We start from the raw sequence: 21,468 nt of genomic DNA on the forward strand, positions 1-21,468 counted from the left end.
AACTAGGGCTTACCCTTTGTTTTCATAAAACTCAGACTATCCATTAGCACCACATCAAGAAAGTCTTGCGATGTTTCAAAGTTAAAAAGATTTTACAGCAAATCAGTTTAGAGGTCAGTTAACTTACTAACACTTGCCACTAGACTCGTGGTTACTTAGGAACCAATCTTCAAAAAAAAACATTTTTTGTTTAATGTTAATTTTTTGGAATAACCCCAGTTCTAAAAAAGTCACGAACGCTAAAATATAGGTTTTATCCGACAGCACGAAAAAATAATTGTAAACAAGACTAAAGGTATAAAACATTATCTTGTTCATGGAAATCAAGCTAAGAAAAAACGTTGCAAACTAAAGTAGGTACATGGACTTGAAAGAAGCCATTAAATCAGACTGAAGAAGTTGTGAGAGTATCAGCTACCAGCCGCCATTTTAAATGGTCCAATTCACTTCGTTGACAACTTCCTCCAATGTTTAACCTAACCCTCCATTTTCATCAGTATAGCGTTAACAAAATCTGCTAGGTTGGTTATGCCCTGTGTGATGAACATTATGTAGGTATAACTACTCAGAAAAAAATTTGACAAAAAAAGTGAATGATCTAGTAATTTTTCAGTCAATTCTGACAAAACTGACCGATAGAACTTCATGTGGTTAAAGTATGATAGACTTGATAGCCTCAGAGCATACCTCAGAGAGATCGGAAAAAGCCGGGTCTCCAAGGTTACTTCTCATGGCGTAAGCAAACTTCATGGCCTCAACTATACGATGGTAGGTTGTAGATGTGGAGGCTATATCTTTCTTCAGTGCAGAAACAGACTCTTCGCTCAAACTGTACCCGTCTAGTATGCGTAAAATATACTGCAGAACAATACCACCTGATGGCGGAGGAAGTGATGTCATTCTATATCCACCATTACGAAGAGTCACCTGGATTGGTTGCCTTATCTCTGGCTGGTAACTCCGCAAGTCCTCCACGGTTATTATACTTCCATCTATTTAGAAGAGGATGAGATTCAACAGTACCCTTATTTGGTGTAAATTATATTAACACCATCACAGAGGGAGGCTCAAAAATAATATTACGGTTATTAGTATTTATTTAAAAATGAAGATATATTTAAAGTGCAAGCCTTATCAGTGGCTAAAGATTAAACTCTAGAAGTGAATCTATGTAAGTGTTAGATGGCTCTTTCACTTATTTTAGCGTTTGACTGAATTTACCTGCTTGCTGGGTGTGGATCAGAAATATTACATCAACTTTGTAGAACTTCCACCGATGTTTAAGAAACAATATTGACGTGTTCAACTTATTAAATGCAATAGTAGCCCAAAAGGTACAAGAATCGTCAAAAACGGAAAGAATATGAATAGAGTGAAACGAATGAATGCAGTGCTGAAACAATTCCATTTATATTCTTTATTAAATGAAGGATAATACTGATATAGGTAGATTAATACATACAGTCAAACATGGATAACTCGAACTTCACGGGACCGAGCAAAAGTGTTCGAATTATCAGAGCGTTCAAGTTATCAGAGCACTGTCACAAGTCCATGTATTTACTTATTTATTAGTAGATACATGTACATATGCAAACTATAATATAAATCAAAAGCACAAATGGCTTGTTTCAAATTAAATGCTTCTAATGTAAAGTTTAAAACGTTTTTATCAAAAAGTATAGAGATTTTTCTATCACTTGAGATTGGTTTGTTGTTTGAGGTGATGTTATTGCCAGGACGTTTTTTTAGATTGACATTGGAAAAACTTGATCGTTGTTGAAATGCTCAAAAGAAAAGACATCTTTTTCTTTTGAGCGTTTTACCCACGATCAATTTTGCCAATTTTTTTTGAAGTTTATGCAACTTCAAGAAAAAGTTACCAAAGAAAAATCCCTTACTTTACCTGGGATTCGTTAAGAGCAACACTCCGAGGCAGTTCAATTAAAAGTTTTACGAGGTTTAACGGTACATTGTATATCACTCACGCTTTTTGAATAGATACTTATTGAATGTACACACGTATTCTGTGTTTAGGTCAAACGATGAATAGTTTTTTTAGCTAAGACAACGTATACGTTTAATAAAAACAATTTTCAAGACGTTTTAAACATTCAACATTCCGACGTTGATTCAACACGGAATCAACGTCGGAAAACTATTCGTCACGGGCTAGCCGGGTCACGCACTCAAGGATTTTTGCCACGCACATACAAAACAACATGATGTTTTTGTTTTGTATGTGCGTGGCGAAAATCCTCGCGCGCGTGACCCGGCAAGCCCGTGCTATTAATCGTATAGCAGTATAAATCAAATTTGACCAAACCTTTAGAGAAGTCATTGACAAAATTATTTTGCCGATGGTGGTAATAACAACACTTATGAATTACGAAAAGATGAGGTTTACCTCTATGGCTTTGAATAAAGTGATTTTCTAAAGCGATAACAACCGTTTCGGTAGCCGTTGGGCAAAAAAACAGTTCGAATTAACAGTGTTGAGTTCGAGTTATCTATAGCAATTTATCATTACGTGGGAACGGACCAAAGAAACCGTTCGAATTAACCATGTGTTCGAGCTATCCGTAGACGAGTTATCCATGTTTGACTGTATTTGACTTCTACAGAAAGATGAGTGAAACCATATGATATGGTTAGACTGATTCCTGGAGTAACAGCAATACCTCATTAAAACTTTCAGTATTGACAGCATATATACGCACAAACATCTATCTTCAAACAATGATTTTACAAATTATTTTTGAATTTTCTTCAACACAGTTGAAACAAACGTGTGTTTAGCTTAACAAAGTTTAGATGGTATATAGCATGATATGATCATGAGTGAATTGTGAGTGAATTGTGACTAAATTGACTCTCAGCATAATGATATTAATCTCGTGTAAGTAAACAAGAATTATATATGATGTTTAGTAGTTCCCCTCACACAACTACTACGCTAGTCATGCTATCACATGTATTCAGTATCAACACAAGCTCAGTGAAATCTTAAGGGTGACATACAAATTAGAATGGTCCTCCCTTCAAAATGTCTTTACATTAGCATTCCAAATTTATCTATTCTCAATCTGCTTTCTAATGCTAAACCAGTATACTGTGACAAAAAACTGTAGGAATATTATTTGCAATCCATTGCAGGGCAGGGTAACCTGAATCCTTAGGCATAAATTAGAACAGTTGTTTGCAAGATATAAACATTAATGACAACAATAGCACACTGCCAGACAAGTAATAAATTGATCATAAAAACTAACCTCTAACCCTCTAAAGGGTATGTCTAGTATTACTGAGATTATATGCTACATCAGCTACACCATGATGGTTAATATTTAAACTCGGCTAGACTGATTCAGTCTTCATCATATATGCTATGATCTGTTAATAATTCTAATACAATGTGTACGTAATTTGGTGTAAGCCGCTTATAATCACTTTTAACTGACATTCTAAGAGATTTTTCATCTTAACAACACAAATTGAAAAAATGGACAAACATAACCTGCGAATCGTAATTATATGTGAGTCTCACAAAATCAATGAACTATTTTTAATCTGCACCCAGCAAACACGTAAATTCTGTTCTTAGAGACATACTATAAAGCCAATGGAGGGTTTACGAATAAGTGAAACAAGTTTTTAACAATTTTAGCCAAGTTTACAGTTTTCATTTTTATCATCAACCCTTTCAATTCTATTCAAATATTTAAAGTTCGCAAGTGAAACAAATTGGAAACTCAAATCTATGCAAAACAATGGAGTTTAAAAAATATTTTTGTCTAGCTAATGCTCTCACAGGATACTTAGAAATTTACTAATGTCGTTATAATAATATCAATAATAATAATAATGGTATAGCTAGTCAGGTGCTACACATTAGCTGGTAGTTGGCTTACATCAAAACAATAAACTACAGCTAACGGTTGCTTACCGAGCTCTTCAAGGTCAGCTATGATGTCGTCCCTTAAGCTACCGTTATAGTATGTGTCCACACCCTCTTCGGCTATTCTCCTGTAGGTCTGTGCCATCTTAGGAAAGAATATTGTCTCTCCTGCTTTTTTTACCTTCCCTGTCTCAGGGTTAGTGAAGATTTCTCTGAAATTGTAGAAAGGCTTGTCAGGCAACAAAGGTTCATTAGTGCAAAAACTACTTTATTCATGCATTATTTGTAGCAGCGTTAGTTGAAATTATAGTAATATAAAGCTATAAAAATTTGCTTCACGGTTAGTTAGAACTTCGATATCGGAATAACAGCAAATATCGATGTCTTCTATCAGCAGAAATAAAAATTGACTTGACATTTTTATGCAAATATCATCTGGCAGAGGAGAGAAATTAAATAGTGAAAAGCTAACGAGTATAGTATAGCAAGAAGGACTGTGACATATTACATCATAGTGCAAAGTATAAGAAGTTCCTTCAAGCCTGTCTCATATTCACTGTGCTTCTATGCTTCGAATGAGTTCGGAGTTGCCCACCCTACCGTTTCAATTATTTGGAGTTGCGCTAGAGATCTTTTCAAGGTTCATGATACGATGTATCCCTCTAAACAAAACTTGGTAAAGTAGACTCGCTTTCGAGTCAAGTTCGCTTTTCAATTTATACATAGCCAACTAGTTGCAATAAAAAGTAATTATTTCATCATCCTCGTAAGAGCGACCCATCCTTAGCAGGTAAATGTTAATGGAACGGCAAAAGTCATGCAGAAATAGTAGGGAATAGCAGTAGACCATTTTCGTACCTTTTTAGAAATATTTCTACCTCCACTGGGGGAAACTTAGCCAAGTATTATCAATTTCGACCCATCAGCAGTGTTTCTATGATGTCGAATAGTAGTCTCACAGTGAAGGCTTTTGCACAAATTTAGCAATGCAAAATGACGTCAAATGCGTTTGGATTTTACCGAAAGGCTTGAACAGTCGTCTGTTACCTTTCCCAACAGCTACTGTGCTAGGGACTACTATTGTCTGGCACAATACCACTAAACCAGTGTAGAATGACTTCTCATCTTTAACATGAACTCTATGCAGGATTCTTCATTACATTAAAATGCATTTTACTGCTTAGAGCTCTGTTTCCTAAACGTTTGAAAACATTCAAAATCTCCTTAGATTCAATATTTGAATAAATCAATTAATCAGCTCTGTTGAATACCTGCATTTCACCTTTCCTAAAGTGCATACTCACTTAAATACATCGTTGAGGTTTTCATATTGCTTGGCTACATGGCCAGCCACATATTCATTGAGAGTTATGCCCTCCTCAGCTAATGCTATCGACGGCTCAAACAGCCTTGCCCATGGAAGTTTTCCGAACTTCTGATGTGCCAGCCAAGTTCCTGAGATCTCTCCTGGCACAGCTATTGAGCCTCCTCCTACAATGTTCTGAATTTTCAAACCTTTGACAGATTCCTTGTAATCCTAACAAAAGCTATGAAAAACTGTCCCTGAGTCAGAGCACATATTTTATCATTTTTTCAGTTCAATCTTCACACTGCGATTACGAATCAAAATGACAAAAAGCTCATCAACAAAATTGCCATATCAGATTAATAGGAATAACGCACCGCTTTTCACATGAAAAGGCCAGCTTGCTCCAAAAGCATTCTTTAAAAGCTTTCCTATTATATAGCATGCTCAGCAGCATATACAATTTGGTTCATCCAATTCGGTCAAGTAACAACAGCACGCCACTGGGTTAGACGTAATTATTTAGAATGCTGTTGTTGTAGGACTAAGCTAACAAGCCACGCCTGCCACTTGCTTGTTTACATAGTTGGCACAAGGAAAAACTCAGGAATGCTTGCCACAACAGATGAACTTGGTGAGAATGAGCTCTATAGACGAATTACTAGGTCAGGCATAAGATTTGATTTCAAAATTGAGTGGCATTTACCATGTAATATGCTGGTAAAGCCACAACGTGCATATTTGATAGCCAATGCTTGATGAAGTGTACTTCTATAGGAATAACTGAATAGATTATGTAAAAGTCATGTTCTAATACGTGCATGACTCCTGTTTTTGTCAAAATAATCCATTGATATTCCATAATAGAATATGTATAAATATTTATAAGTAACAACAGAAATACCTGGTGTATTTCTGCAAAACAAACAGAACAAACCAACAAAACAACTTATAGGCTCTATACAGATTTAGAGAAAGCTGTCCATCATCAATTAGCCTAGGCTCAGTCTCAGGAGGAAGCATTACTGCTGGCTCACACTATATCGCTGTATCTCGGTGTTGATGCCACAATACTTCGGTGATTGTCGATGATAACGATGTTCACACTATTACAAACCCATCCGAGTTTGCATCAGCAAATACTCCGTGCTGTTCTAATTTTTATTTTTGTGAAGAAAAATCTTTGTTTTGGCGTGCTCGAACCAAATACTAGGCCCGCAGCAACTATTATAAACAGAAACAAAGAAATCACGGTGTTCGCGACCGCGAATTACTATCACTGAAATGGTTCACATTATATAATTTGCGGGAAAGGTTGATGGCTTCAATCTTTCTCGACGTATCCGGGTCGTTTCAACGAAGCTATTGGCCTTCCGTTCACATAATCGATGATGAACAGCCAAAGGAGAATGCTGACATACGGCATTGTAGTGTGAACCAGCCTTTAGGGTCCAGCACTACATAAATAGCCTGTAATGTGATCATGCATTAGCATCTTCAATAAAATTATCAGCAAGAAATACAACAAATATTAAAAAATATTACACTCACTATCAGAGATATGATCTAGATTGGTTCCAATCAATCGGTTGTAAGTCGATACGGTCGTAACTTAAACCACATTTATTAGAGATGTATATTCAAGTGGATATGATGCGAAGCGTAAAACTAGCTCTAAACTTTTGTTTGTGGCCTCATTACAGAGCATTCTCAGCGCATGCAAAATATCCAATACTCTTATATTGTTTTACTAAATGACAAATTAATAATAGTGAACTAATAGGCGAGGGTAAAGAAAGAAAACATATTACACAGGATTCTTATTAGAACCGCAAAATACAAATTAACACAAAAATAGAAAATGATGAAAAATATAAAAAACCCAAAAATTGAAATCCACTTTTAGTTGCACATCATCTGCACTTTCTTTGTACATACGGCATGGTAAGTGTAGAAAGTAAATTATAATGAAAAATATATGGATGATTCTTGTAACGATATTTACTCAATGCGTGAGACGATCTCAGTTGAATTCAATCATGGACTGGCACGACGTAAGTAGCTAACAACTGACATCGATAGCAAGGCACCAAAAATTACGTAAATCCGCTTATAAAAAAAGTTGAATAGGATGATTATGCAATATCCTGGCTTGTATCAAGTTGGCATGCTTTATGCTTGAGCGAAGAGCCTTATTCTAGCTATAACTGTCAATTCTATTGATGTAGATTGATTAGTAGCTGCGGGTACCAAACTGTTGTAAATGATTCATTTCTATCTACACGTATTATGCCATATGCTGGTCATTTCACATACTCCTGATTGTTGATTATTTTGACATCAATGGAATTCTGTAAACATTCAATGTAAATATTTAGCTATCATCTGGCTGCTCTTAGAAATCTTCACAGACAGTGACACAGCCAAAACATTTAATGAAAGATTTCATGAAAGACCTTTGAACCTTTGCACTAGCAATATGTGACTAAATTTGCAGCATCACCTCTGCGCAATGAGATTTTCACTAAATATTTATTTGTTCAAGCCGTTTCGTATGCCAAGATTATAATCAAGTAGGCAGAAGTTTTTCAAATGCAAGCATTCATTAATGCCAGTAAATGAAAAGCAACTATTGGTTTTGATGCTATTTGTATATGCAAACATTGAAGCATTTTTCATAGGTCTTTTTGGGCTCAAGAACAAATGTAACAAAGTGCAATTTATCCTAATAGGAGTATTCGCTCCAACGTACAGCGGTTTCAGCATATGAAGCCAATGTCAGAACAGCATAAACAGGAGAGCAGTCGGGAAAGTTTACAATGCTTTTGAATTTTCAGCTTTATTATTTTAATTTATTTCACTTATTATCAGTCTACAGATCAGTTTGGAACTTCTAAGAAACTAATCAACAGTTTTCACTGTTTCAATCTCATATATAACTTGCTAGGAGAAGCATCGAGAGAATTTAACAAAATGTATACGGTAATAACTTTTTATATGTTTATTTTGATCTATGTGAAAATTCAGATTTGCCTCCTCCGGTCTGCCCTTTGCAAAATGATGCTTAAAATACTGTCCAGTTCTCCACCTATACTGCTGCTTATGCAACGTTCCACAAATGAGTTGATTTGAGAAAAACAGGGTAAAACCATATTTGTAGAACAGATAAGAATCTAAGCTGCTCCAAGTTTTGTCTTTGCATGATCTTGCAAAGACTAAACTTGCTTGATGAATACAAAACAGAGAATGGCTAGCACGATGAATAACCATAAAATAGCAAATGAAAAGATGACTCCTGATTAAAATGAGATTGTCCGCGCAGCAAATATTTACACAGAATGCATTGAATTTGATGCCATCATTCTGTTAAATACAGCGCACAGCCAAACTCCCATTCACTCACTAGTGACTAGTGCATAGCTAAACAAATCTATGAACTATTCACCGTGAGAGGACCACACACTGTAAGACAAGCATTACATGTTTTATGCAAACGACCACTTTTCTGCTAGTCTTTTCTGCTCTCAACCTATGCTAAATTCCTTAGCTGAGAGTGCACGGCTTGCAAACAATGTGAAATGTAGAAGATAGGATGACAAGAGTCTTCTTACATGAAAGCTAAGATGACAAGCAGGCACAGGCTCTAGATACTTTAATCATACTCTATAGTGTTATGAAAGAATGCAAGGCAACCTATAAATGTTCTTACGAAGTAACTTTTACTGCCAAAACTTGTTTTCCATATGAAGTTTTCCTTCCTTTTAGGTTTTCTCTCAATAACTGGAAAACTGATACGCAGCTTTCGTGTGAACCACTAGTGGCTAATTCAGGCGTTATTTCTACTAGTACGCTGGCAGTCTGGTGCCTTGTGAGAGATCCTCAGGTGTAATAAGTAACAGTCCAATTATTCTGAAATTCAGTAAAGCGGTTGGTTGGCCTGAGTGGTAGTGTTGGTCTACCAAGCAAAAGTTGTGAGTTCATATACCATTGAAAGTAATCTTTTACCTAACCTCTTAGTGTGACTTGGGAAAGTCAGATGAACACAGCCCTTATTATAGTAAAGACTAATACTCAGACAGTCCCGTGTGCTGTGAGAGATTGTCATGTGTAATAACTATGTGCACAATTATTCTTAAATGTAGCAGCGTTGTCGAGGGGCGCAGATGGTTGCGCGCTTGACTAGGAGTCCTAATATTTGGGTTCGATTGCTGTGCAGCGCAGATAAAGCAGAAGAAGGAAATGGAAAACTTAGATACAATACAGGAGACTGACATGAAACTCGCCAAACTCGAGTCTCAACAGATTCAGTTGCGGATGCCTTACATATCAACACTAAAGGTATAGCATGTCTAAAATCTGTACACACCATACAAACTGGTTATATTGCTGGGATCTGAATACATGTCTGCAGTGGCTGCTGATGGTGCTGTTTCTCTGTAGTCCAATAGAAACGTCTGGTTGGTAGACCTTCAATAATCAAAACTCCAGCAGGTCATTTTTCAAATGATTAATCAATACAATACTTATACTGCAGCAAATATGACCACTAATTGCTTATTGAAAGCTGATGTGGCTGATGACAAACGACATGACAACGAAGTGGCTATGACAAGCAGGAATGCATCCAAATGGTACCAAAAGCCTGCCACAAATGCCGTTTCTCTTCACTAGCAACCAAAGGAACTAAAACTACCAGCCTTTCCTGCTGAGAGACCAGATATTTTATTTGGCACTCCGTGCATGCTCATAGCACACGTGGTAAAGAAATTTTTTTATATAAACATGAGCAGTTTATACATGAATATTCAGCAAGAGTGGGAGAACAGTCGCAATGACAACATCGGCCAATAAGATATGTCCTCTTAGCAGTCTCTAGCATATAGCTAATTTGCTAAAATACATGTATAATGGTTTAACTTGCTTTAAACAGAATTGACAGGTGTAAGTAAAGTTAATATTTATCTACGGATCTATATCATTGCATTCGGGTAGCTTATTATTCAGAGATAACTAAAAGAGGGCCAACTGCCGTGAGCCAATGTTGCCAGGTTATGCATTGAGTAAATCTAAAATAGCTTTTATTTTATCAGCCACTGGTCAATCTTTGGAAAATCTAAACATGTAATATTTTGAATGATCAAGTCGGCTCATGCCAATTCACAAAATAGATCATTTCTAATCCAATCCATAAGATTTTATTCTATGCATTGATGAACGTCCAAGTAATAACTCAAACAGTGTCAAGGTCAATATCACAAGTTATAAACTTACTCATGTGTATGCTCTTACTGCATTATTTTTGGTATTATCATTTACTGAATTGGATTATTGCTGGAAATCGAACAACATATTTATTGTTACTTTTTGTCACAATTAGTTCCATCTTTCTATACTGATCTTTCCTGCTAGCAATATTTTATTAACAATTTTTTATATCCAATTTCAGTTGTTTTTTCTCAATTCCAAGCTAGGCCATAGCTACATGTTTATGAATTTTCTAAAGAATAGACCTTTATGAAAGTTTTTGATGAAAGTTGTAGCATAGTACAGGATATAAAGTTTCCTCAACAGCTGCTATAAGCTAGTTATAACAGATATAGCTGTGATTTATACATACTCCCAGTTACCTTTGGTAGAAGTTCATGAATCCTCCTCCTCCAACCCCACTAGATGTAGTCCTGGTTACTCCAAGACATAAGGAAGTTGCTATCATGGCATCAACTGCGGATCCACCTTCTGCCAGCATCTGTCTGCAATAAAAATACAAGTATACCCTGTACTGCGTGTCAAAACAAAAAACATAAAACAACAAAAGAATAAATTGATAGTAAACAGGAGGCACAGAAGTTTTGTAGAAATACTTATAAATGAATTCAAGTAGCAAACTAAAGTTCAGTTACTTCACAACTCCAGCATATCATAACTAATAACTCTATCATCGATCTATGTTTTGTGCAGATGTCAGCTCTACTGTACTGTACTGTACACAACTGGTCTGGCCACAGTATTCTTTCAAGAAACGACCTGTTTTTATGACAACTGTTTTGCAGCTATCATATTTCAGTACAATAGTGCTTAACTCTATGAAACAAGTCAACAACAGTGCTTAACTCTATGAAACAAATCTAATATAAACAAAGTGGCAAAATATATCAACAATAACAAGCTGCATTTGCATTGCAGCTATAGAACTAACGGCTCATGCCGTGCACGCTCAATTGTTACAAAATATGCCACAATAAAGGTATTTTAGACAAGGAAAAATACCTCAAGCAGGCTGCTCAGGGATTAGTAAGTGCAGACGCATGATTCATGCTTTCAATTTGATGAGAAGATTCTGCGTTACAGGTAATTTATCTTAAAATTTTAAAAACAGAAAATATTTATTATTAGACGATTAAAAACTGAAGTGCACAAAGCTAACCAAAAATTAATATTTTGTGTGATTTCAATGTCACCAATATTGTCATTAGCATAAATAATAATACTAATAATTAAGTATGATTTTGCCAAGATACCATAATTGATAATAACAAGTAAACTTACACCCGTTATACACTTTTACTTACTTAAACTTACACCCACTTACACACTTATACTTACTTAAACTTACACCTGTTATACACTTATACTTATTTAAACTTACATCCACTTATACACTTATACTTACTTAAACTTACATCCATTATACACTTATACTTACTTAAATTTACACCCGTTATACACTTCTACTTACTTAAACTTACACCCACTTATACACTTATACTTACTTAAACTTACACCAGTTATACACTTCTACTTACTTAAACTTACACCCACTTATACACTTATACTTACTTAAACTTACACCCACTTATACACTTCTACTTACTTAAACTTACACCCACTTATACACTTCTACTTACTTAAACTTACACCCACTTATACACTTAAACTTACTTAAACTTACAACCGTTATACACTTATACTTACTTAAATTTACACCCGTTATACACTTCTACTTACTTAAACTTACACCCACTTATACACTTATACTTACTTAAACTTACACCCGTTATACACTTATACTTACTTAAACTTACACCCGTTATACACTTATACTTACTTAAACTTACTCCCATTATACACTTATACTTACTTAAACTTACACCCACTTATACACTTATACTTACTTAAACTTACACCCACTTATACACTTATACTTAAACTTACACCCACTTATACACTTCTACTTACTTAAACTTACACCCACTTATACACTTATACTTAAACTTACACCCACTTATACACTTCTACTTACTTAAACTTACACCCACTTATACACTTCTACTTACTTAAACTTACACCCACTTATACACTTAAACTTACTTAAACTTACACCCGTTATACACTTATACTTACTTAAATTTACACCCGTTATACACTTCTACTTACTTAAACTTACACCCACTTATACACTTATACTTACTTAAACTTACACCCGTTATACACATATACTTACTTAAACTTACTCCCATTATACACTTATACTTACTTAAACTTACACCCACTTATACACTTATACTTACTTAAACTTACACCCACTTATACACTTATACTTAAACTTACACCCACTTATACACTTCTACTTACTTAAACTTACACCCACTTATACACTTATACTTACTTAAACTTACACCCACTTATACTTACTTAAACTTACACCCACTTATACATTTATACTTACTTAAACTTACACCCGTTATACACTTATACTTACTTAAACTTACACCCATTATATACACTTATACTTACTTAAACTTACACCCGTTATACACTTATACTTACTTAAACTTACACCCGTTATACACTTATACTTACTTAAACTTACACCCGTTATACACTTATACTTACTTAAACTTACACCTGTTATATACACTTATACTTACTTAAACTTACACCCACTTATACACTTATACTTACTTAAACTTACACCCATTATATACACTTATACTTACTTAAACTTACACCCATTATACCAACATTTCTTAGTATTACTTCTGGAATGCTCCAGAAAAATCCTAACCATCTGGCAAGCACAAAAGTAGACCAACTAATAGTGTACGGCTAAATGCCATAACTCATCTAGCAGCCATAACTCTTGAGTTTATAAAACAAGTTTGTTGCTGACTGCTGCTTGACAGTTCAAAAGACCAGAAACCTAGCAGTCAAACGCAATAGTAAGAGTAACTACATCATTACAATGGAAAACTAGCTACAGTGTTTTGACTCACAATATCTGACCTGATAATACGGCTAGCTTGTTATTAATGCTGATTAAAAATTAAAAGTGGCTGGTGCCACAAACCATTTTCCTAAATAGTTGTGCAGCTCAAAGTCTGTCAGTTAGTATGGCTGTGAGTGGTTCTATTGGCAAAGGCAGGTGACATGTGGCAGGTGGCAGGTAACAGGTGACTCAGGTGACAGCACTGCTGAGTATGTCTATTAATCACTTGTAGAATATTTAGACAGCAGCTACTCATTTTAGTCATGAACGAAGAGAGAGTTTTACAAAAGCTCTGATAGCATTTTTAATGCAGAGCTAGAGCCTATGAAAAAGAGAGACAAAATATTACGCCTCTTACAAAAAACCCACATATTTTTTACGACTACAGCTGGATTTTTTTATCGGTCAATATAATTCTTTACTTTGCAAATGTTGATTGCTTATCAAGCCTCAAATCAAACTAACGATTGTCTGTTAACCCTTCATTTGACAACTCTATTGACAACTTTATGCTTGTTTCTAAGAGCAGGGGAATATGATTACTTATGACAAACCAGGAATCATAAACTCGTGACAAAGTGCGAGACAAAGTGTGAATGTGAGTAAAACTCCCTTAAGCTCCTTCCTTGTAGCAGATGGAATGCGACTTACCAATCATCAGAAACTATTTCCTGAATCTCCTTCTGAATTGGCTTAAGAACAATACTTTTCCCCAGACTTATTAATGTTCAAACGAAATTTCACGTAGAAATGTTTTGAAAGGTTCAACTATGAATAGAAGTTCATTGTGTCACATGAATCAGCCATATCATAGCTTACTAGTTGATGTGAACTGGAACCTCCAAAAGGAAACATATATAGAACAATTATAAACTTATTTGTATTTATTTTATAAACTGAGGTTTAACTTAACTAGTTGTAAATTTATATGCCTTTGGCTACCCGCTTGTATTCCTATATATTAAAGATGTAGATAGATATAGTGCTGAGTCATTCCATCTATTTATGCAGTAAGATATCTTACACTCCAATTTTTGAGCAGTTTTTTTCAGCACATGCTACACTGGCATAGCGGTATGTGTTTTCCTCTTCGTCAGGCACCTCAGGCCAGATAACCTCGTCTGAAGAGGGCGTTTTATTACCATTTCCACCGTTATCAGCTCCCAAATTCTCTGCAACACAGGATGCGTAGCTAATAAACAGTTGTTGTGATTTGTTGAGAATGTGTGATAATGGAAAGCTGCATAAATTTCACAAATGGGGAAAAACTGTGCTAAAAATAACTAAATGAAACATTTAAGTAAAATGATTTTAAGGTTCAGCAATTCTTTTGTCCAACAGGGCTCACTCCATCTTTAAACTTTTAAAAATATTTGTTGAGAAGTTGAGGATATTAAAGGTTATCAAATACTTCCTCGAGTTCCGAAATATTCTCCAAAGTATGATACTTAAACTGACTTGAAGCATCGTAGTACCTCAATTGAGAATGTAAAAATCCGAAAGGTGGCACAAGCAATGATTTTAGTGTCAGTAAAGCAGATGACACAGAAACCTTAGAACAGAATAATATCAATCATACTCCATTCACACAACAGATAGAATTTGCATGGTTAGCAAGTTTGAGTTGGCTATTTCTTTCATACACGCGATTTAAATCGTTTATTCCTGATGAAATCATGCAATAATGACGTACAAAATAACTGGGGCACTGTAATTACTCCAGCTAGAGCTTATGGCATGAATTACGGTTATGTCAACTCAAGTAGGAGCTAATCCGCAAGCAAGTCATGTTTCAACAAACCACCTAGATAGCACTTACATGTAAGGGCACCCTATAGTTTAATACCTTGCTTCAACACGCACCGATATGTGTACTAAACTGTTTCTATAGAAATGCACTTAGCCAGCATCCAATTTCATCGACATGGTAAGAAAGCCTCTAATCTGCATACAATACAATAGTTGCAATTTTCATCTTGTGATCTACAGAAATACTGCTCTGATATACTTGTCATTACACACTCCATGAATCAGAGACAAACGGAGCGAGCGCTAATCCTAATAGAGTTGATAAACACAGGGATGCATTAGATAGCAGTCTAGGAATAGTTATTTTTAATTCATATATAGGCTAGAGAACTAGCAGTTGTAGTGTTTTACGGTAGGTCCAGCTTGAAGAATAATATGTTGTCATAGCACGTGGGCTCCAACAATACTTTTATAGGCATATAAAAGTATTGTTGGATTACTATATTGTACAGATTTACATATTTAAAAATCTGAATTAGGTAAAGAGAGCCTATAAATTCACACAGGAAGTCGAGCTTTTCCATATAGACACACTAGGGAGTATTTGCTAGAATTGTAGAGTTGAACGAGTCCCCTTGGCGGCCAATTGCGAGTGAGATGAATTAACCTATATCTATCAGTAACCAGCCATGTAGTAGCCGATCCGCTTCAAAATGCCTGAATTCATGAGGAAAAATACTAAAATTTCTTTGCTCATCGTTTTGTGTCATGTTTCAAGAAACAGAGAATGAAAATTACAAAATACAATAATAAATGATTACAAATTTAAGTAGAAAAATATTACAAATTGGTATGACGAATAAAACTGTAATTAATTTTGTTTAATTTGATAAAATTTCAGTATTGTAATACAGCAAAACATAGTGATTTATCAGTTAACTTGAGCGTTTCAACAAATGCTGTCAAGTTGTTATATATTACACTAATAGTTTTGTAGTCAGAACTGATTATCTTGAACAAGAACCGGTCACTCTCTCACCATTTATATAAACCTTTTTGTATAACTTGTTTTTTAGTTACGCCGCATGCAGTTGGTCATCCACTTCCATAGATTAACCAGGAAACCAAGTAGACACTTAAAGAGTTTCACACCAAAGTTCTTCTGCCTGAGGGCTTAACACACTTAACTGAGCGATGCCATCCTTGAAAACATTCAAAAGCTTACTTTATGTTAGATAAGAATATACACCCTGAAAGTGGCTGTTAACAATTATTTTTCATTTTGGCTAGTTTTAAAAATCCTCAAAAAGTGCCAAGTGCACTCGTCACTAAAAACTAACAGATCATTTTGATAGAGTTGTCTCCACTCTATATTTACATTATTTTGCTTCAACTTCAGATTTTGTTTCTGAATTTGATGCGAAGCGGCATCGCAGTTGAACTAGGCAATTTTTCAACTGACAGCAGAACATGATTATCAAACCGGATTTGATTCTAGCAATAAAATTTTTGAATAATGTAGTACTGTCTCTATGATAAATGTGTGCTACGCATGTTAGATTATCTACAGTGCCAGAGTTGTTTAAACCTTTACAACAAAAGAATCTTATGGAATTCCAATCAGAAAAGTTTTTTTTAATTGAAAATGCAACAATTTGTGATATTTGTAGATAACTTGTTAACTTGATACTAAAAAGATAGACAACTAGATATTTGTTGAAACCGTTATATGTTGAACCAAAAACGCTCATGAAAATACACTGAAACTCAATAATTGGTTCTACAACCCAGAAACCTGTTATAACTCCCTTAAAAATACTAGCGATAATTACATGATTTTAAATATATATTATATTTATATTATATACTTCTAATACAAATAAAACTAAAAATAAATTATTAAAAGAGTAACCAACAAAAAGGATTTTTATCATATCTTCGTCGTAAGGAAATACATAACGATGTAGGTATGGACTGTATGAAAATGACTATATGACTGTATGGAAGTAAAGATGATGATGCAGAGGACATGACTTACCACAGTCCAACTTACACTGGGTAAAGCTTTAACAAACTTGGCTTATTTATTCGACTACCTTTTGAAATTTTATATTTCTTTTCTTTTTTGTTTTCCATTTTTATCTCCAGCATGTAGTTTCACCTATAAAACTGGGTCTGAGCTACTTCAAGCATTATATGTTGAAAATTATTTTGGGTGTGACCTGAAACATGTGCTTGAATTCTGCATGTTTAAAATGAATATGTACATTTTCATTTTGAGTGGATGTCAAAACGAATGCAGTAATATATTAACTTCTAAAACTGTATATAGGATGAATCTGTTTTAGTGTCTAAAGGGTCAATATCCATAAACCAGAAACAATGAATTTCAATCTTCATTAATAGCATTAGATTAGGGATGCTTTCGGATTCTAGAAGATTACGCGTGACAAAATATTGACAAAAGTGTTTGTCCTTGAATAAGATAGCTGATAAGCACGTGTTTAGTCCTATGGGTATCCTTAGACATTGAGTTGTCTTCTCTCAGAGAGTCTATCAAAGACTCAAAACAGATCCTATCCAACATTTTATCAGACTACGAATAAATTCTATTAACAAATCCCATTTTCTCATTGTGTGTTTGTCTGTTAGCATGTGTAACTTACTGTGTTCATACTTGGACTGATTTCATTCAAACTTTGAGTACCAAAGTTTGGAAAAAATCAGACTACTCTAAGGACTAGCACTGACTTGTCAACTGCGATCAAGTTTTGTCGATTTTAATCTTAAAACGCACTGTCAGTCGGATCATTTTGGACATCAAAAACAATTGCAAATGATAGAAAAATACTGATATTTTTTACTAGAATCTGCTAAAATTTTGTGCATGCTCATCTTTAAGATAGTTTTTGCTGTTGGGTACAGCTAGTCGAAGGACCGTGGCGATAAGTTGTTTTTATCATTTGTCATTTCAGATTGCATGTTGATGTATCAAAATTTGGTACAAAGATACTTGCACGCACCAAGAACTGATACCGCATATTGTAAATAGATTAGCCGCATACCATTAGCTCTGAGTAATGACCTCAATCTTATTTCAAGAATGATTTACGCTCCATTAAAGGATTACAGCAACCAAAGTCTAGAATTTTTAGGAATAACAATGAGTTTGATATCCTTCCTCGTTAGATGCATAGTGCGTTGTCCGTCTTGATATTATAGTATCAGTTGTAGAATATAGGGTAGCACAAATGTAAGTTTAGACCTGCCTATTTCACAGAGCTTGACAACCATTTTCGAGTTCAGAGAGAGAACTATAAAGCCCATGAAATTCCTCAGTAATAAAATCTTTCATGGTTTGTGTCTTCGTTCTCTAGATCACAATTAAAAGATTTCAACTCATTTTAGCTCATGATATGAACAAATGTTTTGCAACCTCCAACAATTACGGTAAGTTGGTGAAATGGCTGCCACCGAATGAGAAAGCATTTACGGTGAAAGTAAAGCAGAGATAATTCAGTACATTGCGTCATGTGACGTAGCTATTAGAGTGGCATCAATTGCAAGACCGCAGTGGAAGAGAAAAGGCCTATATGAACAAATACTTAGCATTCTATAGCTTGACTAGAGACAATATCTCTATATTACTAACCAATATTGAACTTAAGCTAGGCCTTACACAGATGGAGCAAATAATAAAACACACTTTTTAAGAATAGAAAATTCTGATGTCGATGCTAGTCGCTAAGAGTATGCGATAGCTTTATGTTAGCTTTGTTACGGAAATAACGATGAAAACTGTCACGCAGAGTCCGGAACACCTTTTTGTCCAACAAAAAACTACTCGAGTATTTTAACTTGAGAACAATAATTCTGGCATTCAATTGTGTTAGTTCATAAGTAGAATGTGGCACATGTACATACAATTGTGTTAGTTCATAAGTAGAATGTGGCACATGTACATACAATTGTGTTAGTCCATAAGTAGAATGTGGCTCATAAAACCAAAGAAGCCTATTTTTCAGATTTGAGGTGAACATATATCTAGTTTTTTTAACTTGATTTCTAATCAACTCAAGGCTTATTTATCAACCCTAAAAACGTGTTGCTAAAAAGTGGTATTATCTGTAAAATCTGAAAACATTGTAATTTAAAGGGTCAACTTCGATGCTTCAGTGGCCTAATTTTGCTTCTAAACCAAATGTTTCAGTAAAACCCACTCGATCAACTATATTTTTGTTTTGACATACACGTGTCTACGAAAAAGCACTAAAAGCTTAAAATATAAAAAGCATGTGATTTACTTACCTTGGCGTTCGTTTGTTCTGTTTACCAGCCATATGGCTAATGGAATGCAAGCGACAATAACGGCTAAGCATATTAACACGACCAAAACATAGCAGGCAACTCCTGACTTGGTTCTGAGACATTTGGTAAGAGCAGCCATGTCAGCTACCTCTGGTTAAAACTCTATGATACGTGACTAGTAATTCTATTTAGTTTCTCCTCAACTGTATTGTATTGTGTGTCTAGTTTATATATCAGCGTGCCTTAGGTGTCAATGATGCGTGCAATTGTGGTGTGCCGTGTCATTGGTTTCAAGCGAGCTTGATTATAAAGCTTTGACTGATGGTAGTCTGACCTCGAAAACAATTCAGATATTAGAATGTGAGTGAGCTAGGTAGCAGTGAGGTTATCAACTAGCTTGAACCTCACTGAATAGAGCTTTATGTAGATATCAAAGCCAAAAAACAGCCAAGGAAGTTATAACAACTTGTGGTCAAAATGTTAGAAATACTAGTATAATGAAGGTGAAAGAAAATATGATTTATTACAATCTAAGAGGGAATGGTTGAGGTTGAGAAAGGGGGCAGAGGGGGAGAGAGGGCTATCAAGTCATGAATGGTTGTCATACCAATTAAAGCATAAACTCACCAACATAGCAGAGCGAAAGTGAGCGGACTTTGTATATCATGATATGATTAAGGAAACAATTTATTTCCACGGTACTCCAATCACATAAACTAAAATATAACACCTTACCCCTTAGCACTAGGTAAATAGTCAGGTTAACTGAAACTACTTTAGTATGCATTTATTAAAGGCTTTGACCACTTTCTTTGGCAAAAAAAACAATATAGCCTAATTGACCTCAAGGTGTAGCCCAGCATTAATATGTAAGGATGACAAGCTAGAAGTAACTTGAATGACTTCAATGATGTTACTTACATTGAGCACTTCATTCCTTATTCAACACAACATGGAATTTGCTAGGCTGCTCGTTATCTTGAGGTATCTCGGTATCAATTTTTCTGTCTTTTATCATGAAGTAGGACCCACAGAGAAACCATGTAATGTTTCATGATGATGGGTTATTTTATTTTATTTTATTGTAGTATAACACATAGACATCCTGGCAGCCTACGGCTTTTATTGATAGCTGTTAATAATGAGTCAAAAAACAGAGTCTCCTGTTATGATTGATTTTTAAATAACAGTTAGCTGCTGCACCAAAAATACCTAACTGTAGCAGCTAGGTAAACCATGATAACCTGATACACCATAGCAGCTGGATATAGACCAGAACAACCAGGTAAACCATAAAGACCAGGTATACCATAACAACCAGGGAAACCAGAACAACCAGGTATACCAGAACAACCAGGTCAACCAGGTCAACCAGGTCAACCAGGTCAACCAGGTCAACCAGGTCAACCAGGTCAACCAGGTCAACCAGGTCAACCAATAACAACCAGGGAAACCAGAATAACCAGGTAAACCAGACCAATTATGCAAACCAGAACAATCAGGTAAACCAGAACAACCAGGAAGACCATGATAACTAAGTAGACTATAACAAGCAGAGCGACCCAGGAAGCTATAACAAACAACAGTCATCAGTTTTGGCCGAGTGAACCATGATAACAAACAAACCGCAGTTCAGTTTGGGTTAATTAGAACTAAAACATTTACTGCTTTGATATACAAAATATCAATATTTTAAAGAAGGTAGTTTTCAATAACATAATTATTTAAATAGTCGCTAATTGTTTTATATTACAACATTTTAGATGACACTTCAATAGAACCAAGTCATTAATAGATCAAAAGACTCAGTGAAGTGCAGATCTATGGAAATTCTAAACATAGTAGAGGGCCATTGAGTAGGTTAGTTGTAGGTCATGAACTCTGCAGAAATTAGTAAAGTCACAGATCTTGTTGAGAGAGCTTATTCACTCGTAACAACAA

The 21,468-nt window shown here is 35.1% G+C and overlaps 1 protein-coding gene across 2 annotated transcripts in view; it reads right to left on the reverse strand.

Annotated features, from left to right (window-relative positions):
* Positions 1–21,468, reverse strand: part of LOC137400270 (scoloptoxin SSD14-like) — a 35,246-nt gene that overhangs the window by 4,303 nt on the left and 9,475 nt on the right. The window contains exons 1-7 of one of the 2 annotated variants that reach the window (XM_068086600.1): positions 19,528–19,734; positions 14,495–14,642; positions 10,832–10,954; positions 9,571–9,671; positions 5,203–5,389; positions 3,947–4,110; positions 688–992 (exon numbers count right to left, since the gene is read on the reverse strand). In XM_068086600.1, the coding sequence (XP_067942701.1) occupies positions 688–992; positions 3,947–4,110; positions 5,203–5,389; positions 9,571–9,671; positions 10,832–10,954; positions 14,495–14,642; positions 19,528–19,666 (1,167 nt within the window). In that variant the 5' untranslated portion in view covers positions 19,667–19,734. Of the gene's footprint in view, positions 1–687; positions 993–3,946; positions 4,111–5,202; positions 5,390–9,570; positions 9,672–10,831; positions 10,955–14,494; positions 14,643–19,527; positions 19,735–21,468 lie in introns of those variants that run through there. The other variant, XM_068086599.1, reaches the window with a different exon arrangement.

Source organism: Watersipora subatra, chromosome 7 (genome assembly GCF_963576615.1).
Source record: "Watersipora subatra chromosome 7, tzWatSuba1.1, whole genome shotgun sequence".
In the NCBI taxonomy this organism is placed as follows: Eukaryota; Metazoa; Bryozoa; class Gymnolaemata; order Cheilostomatida; family Watersiporidae; genus Watersipora; species Watersipora subatra.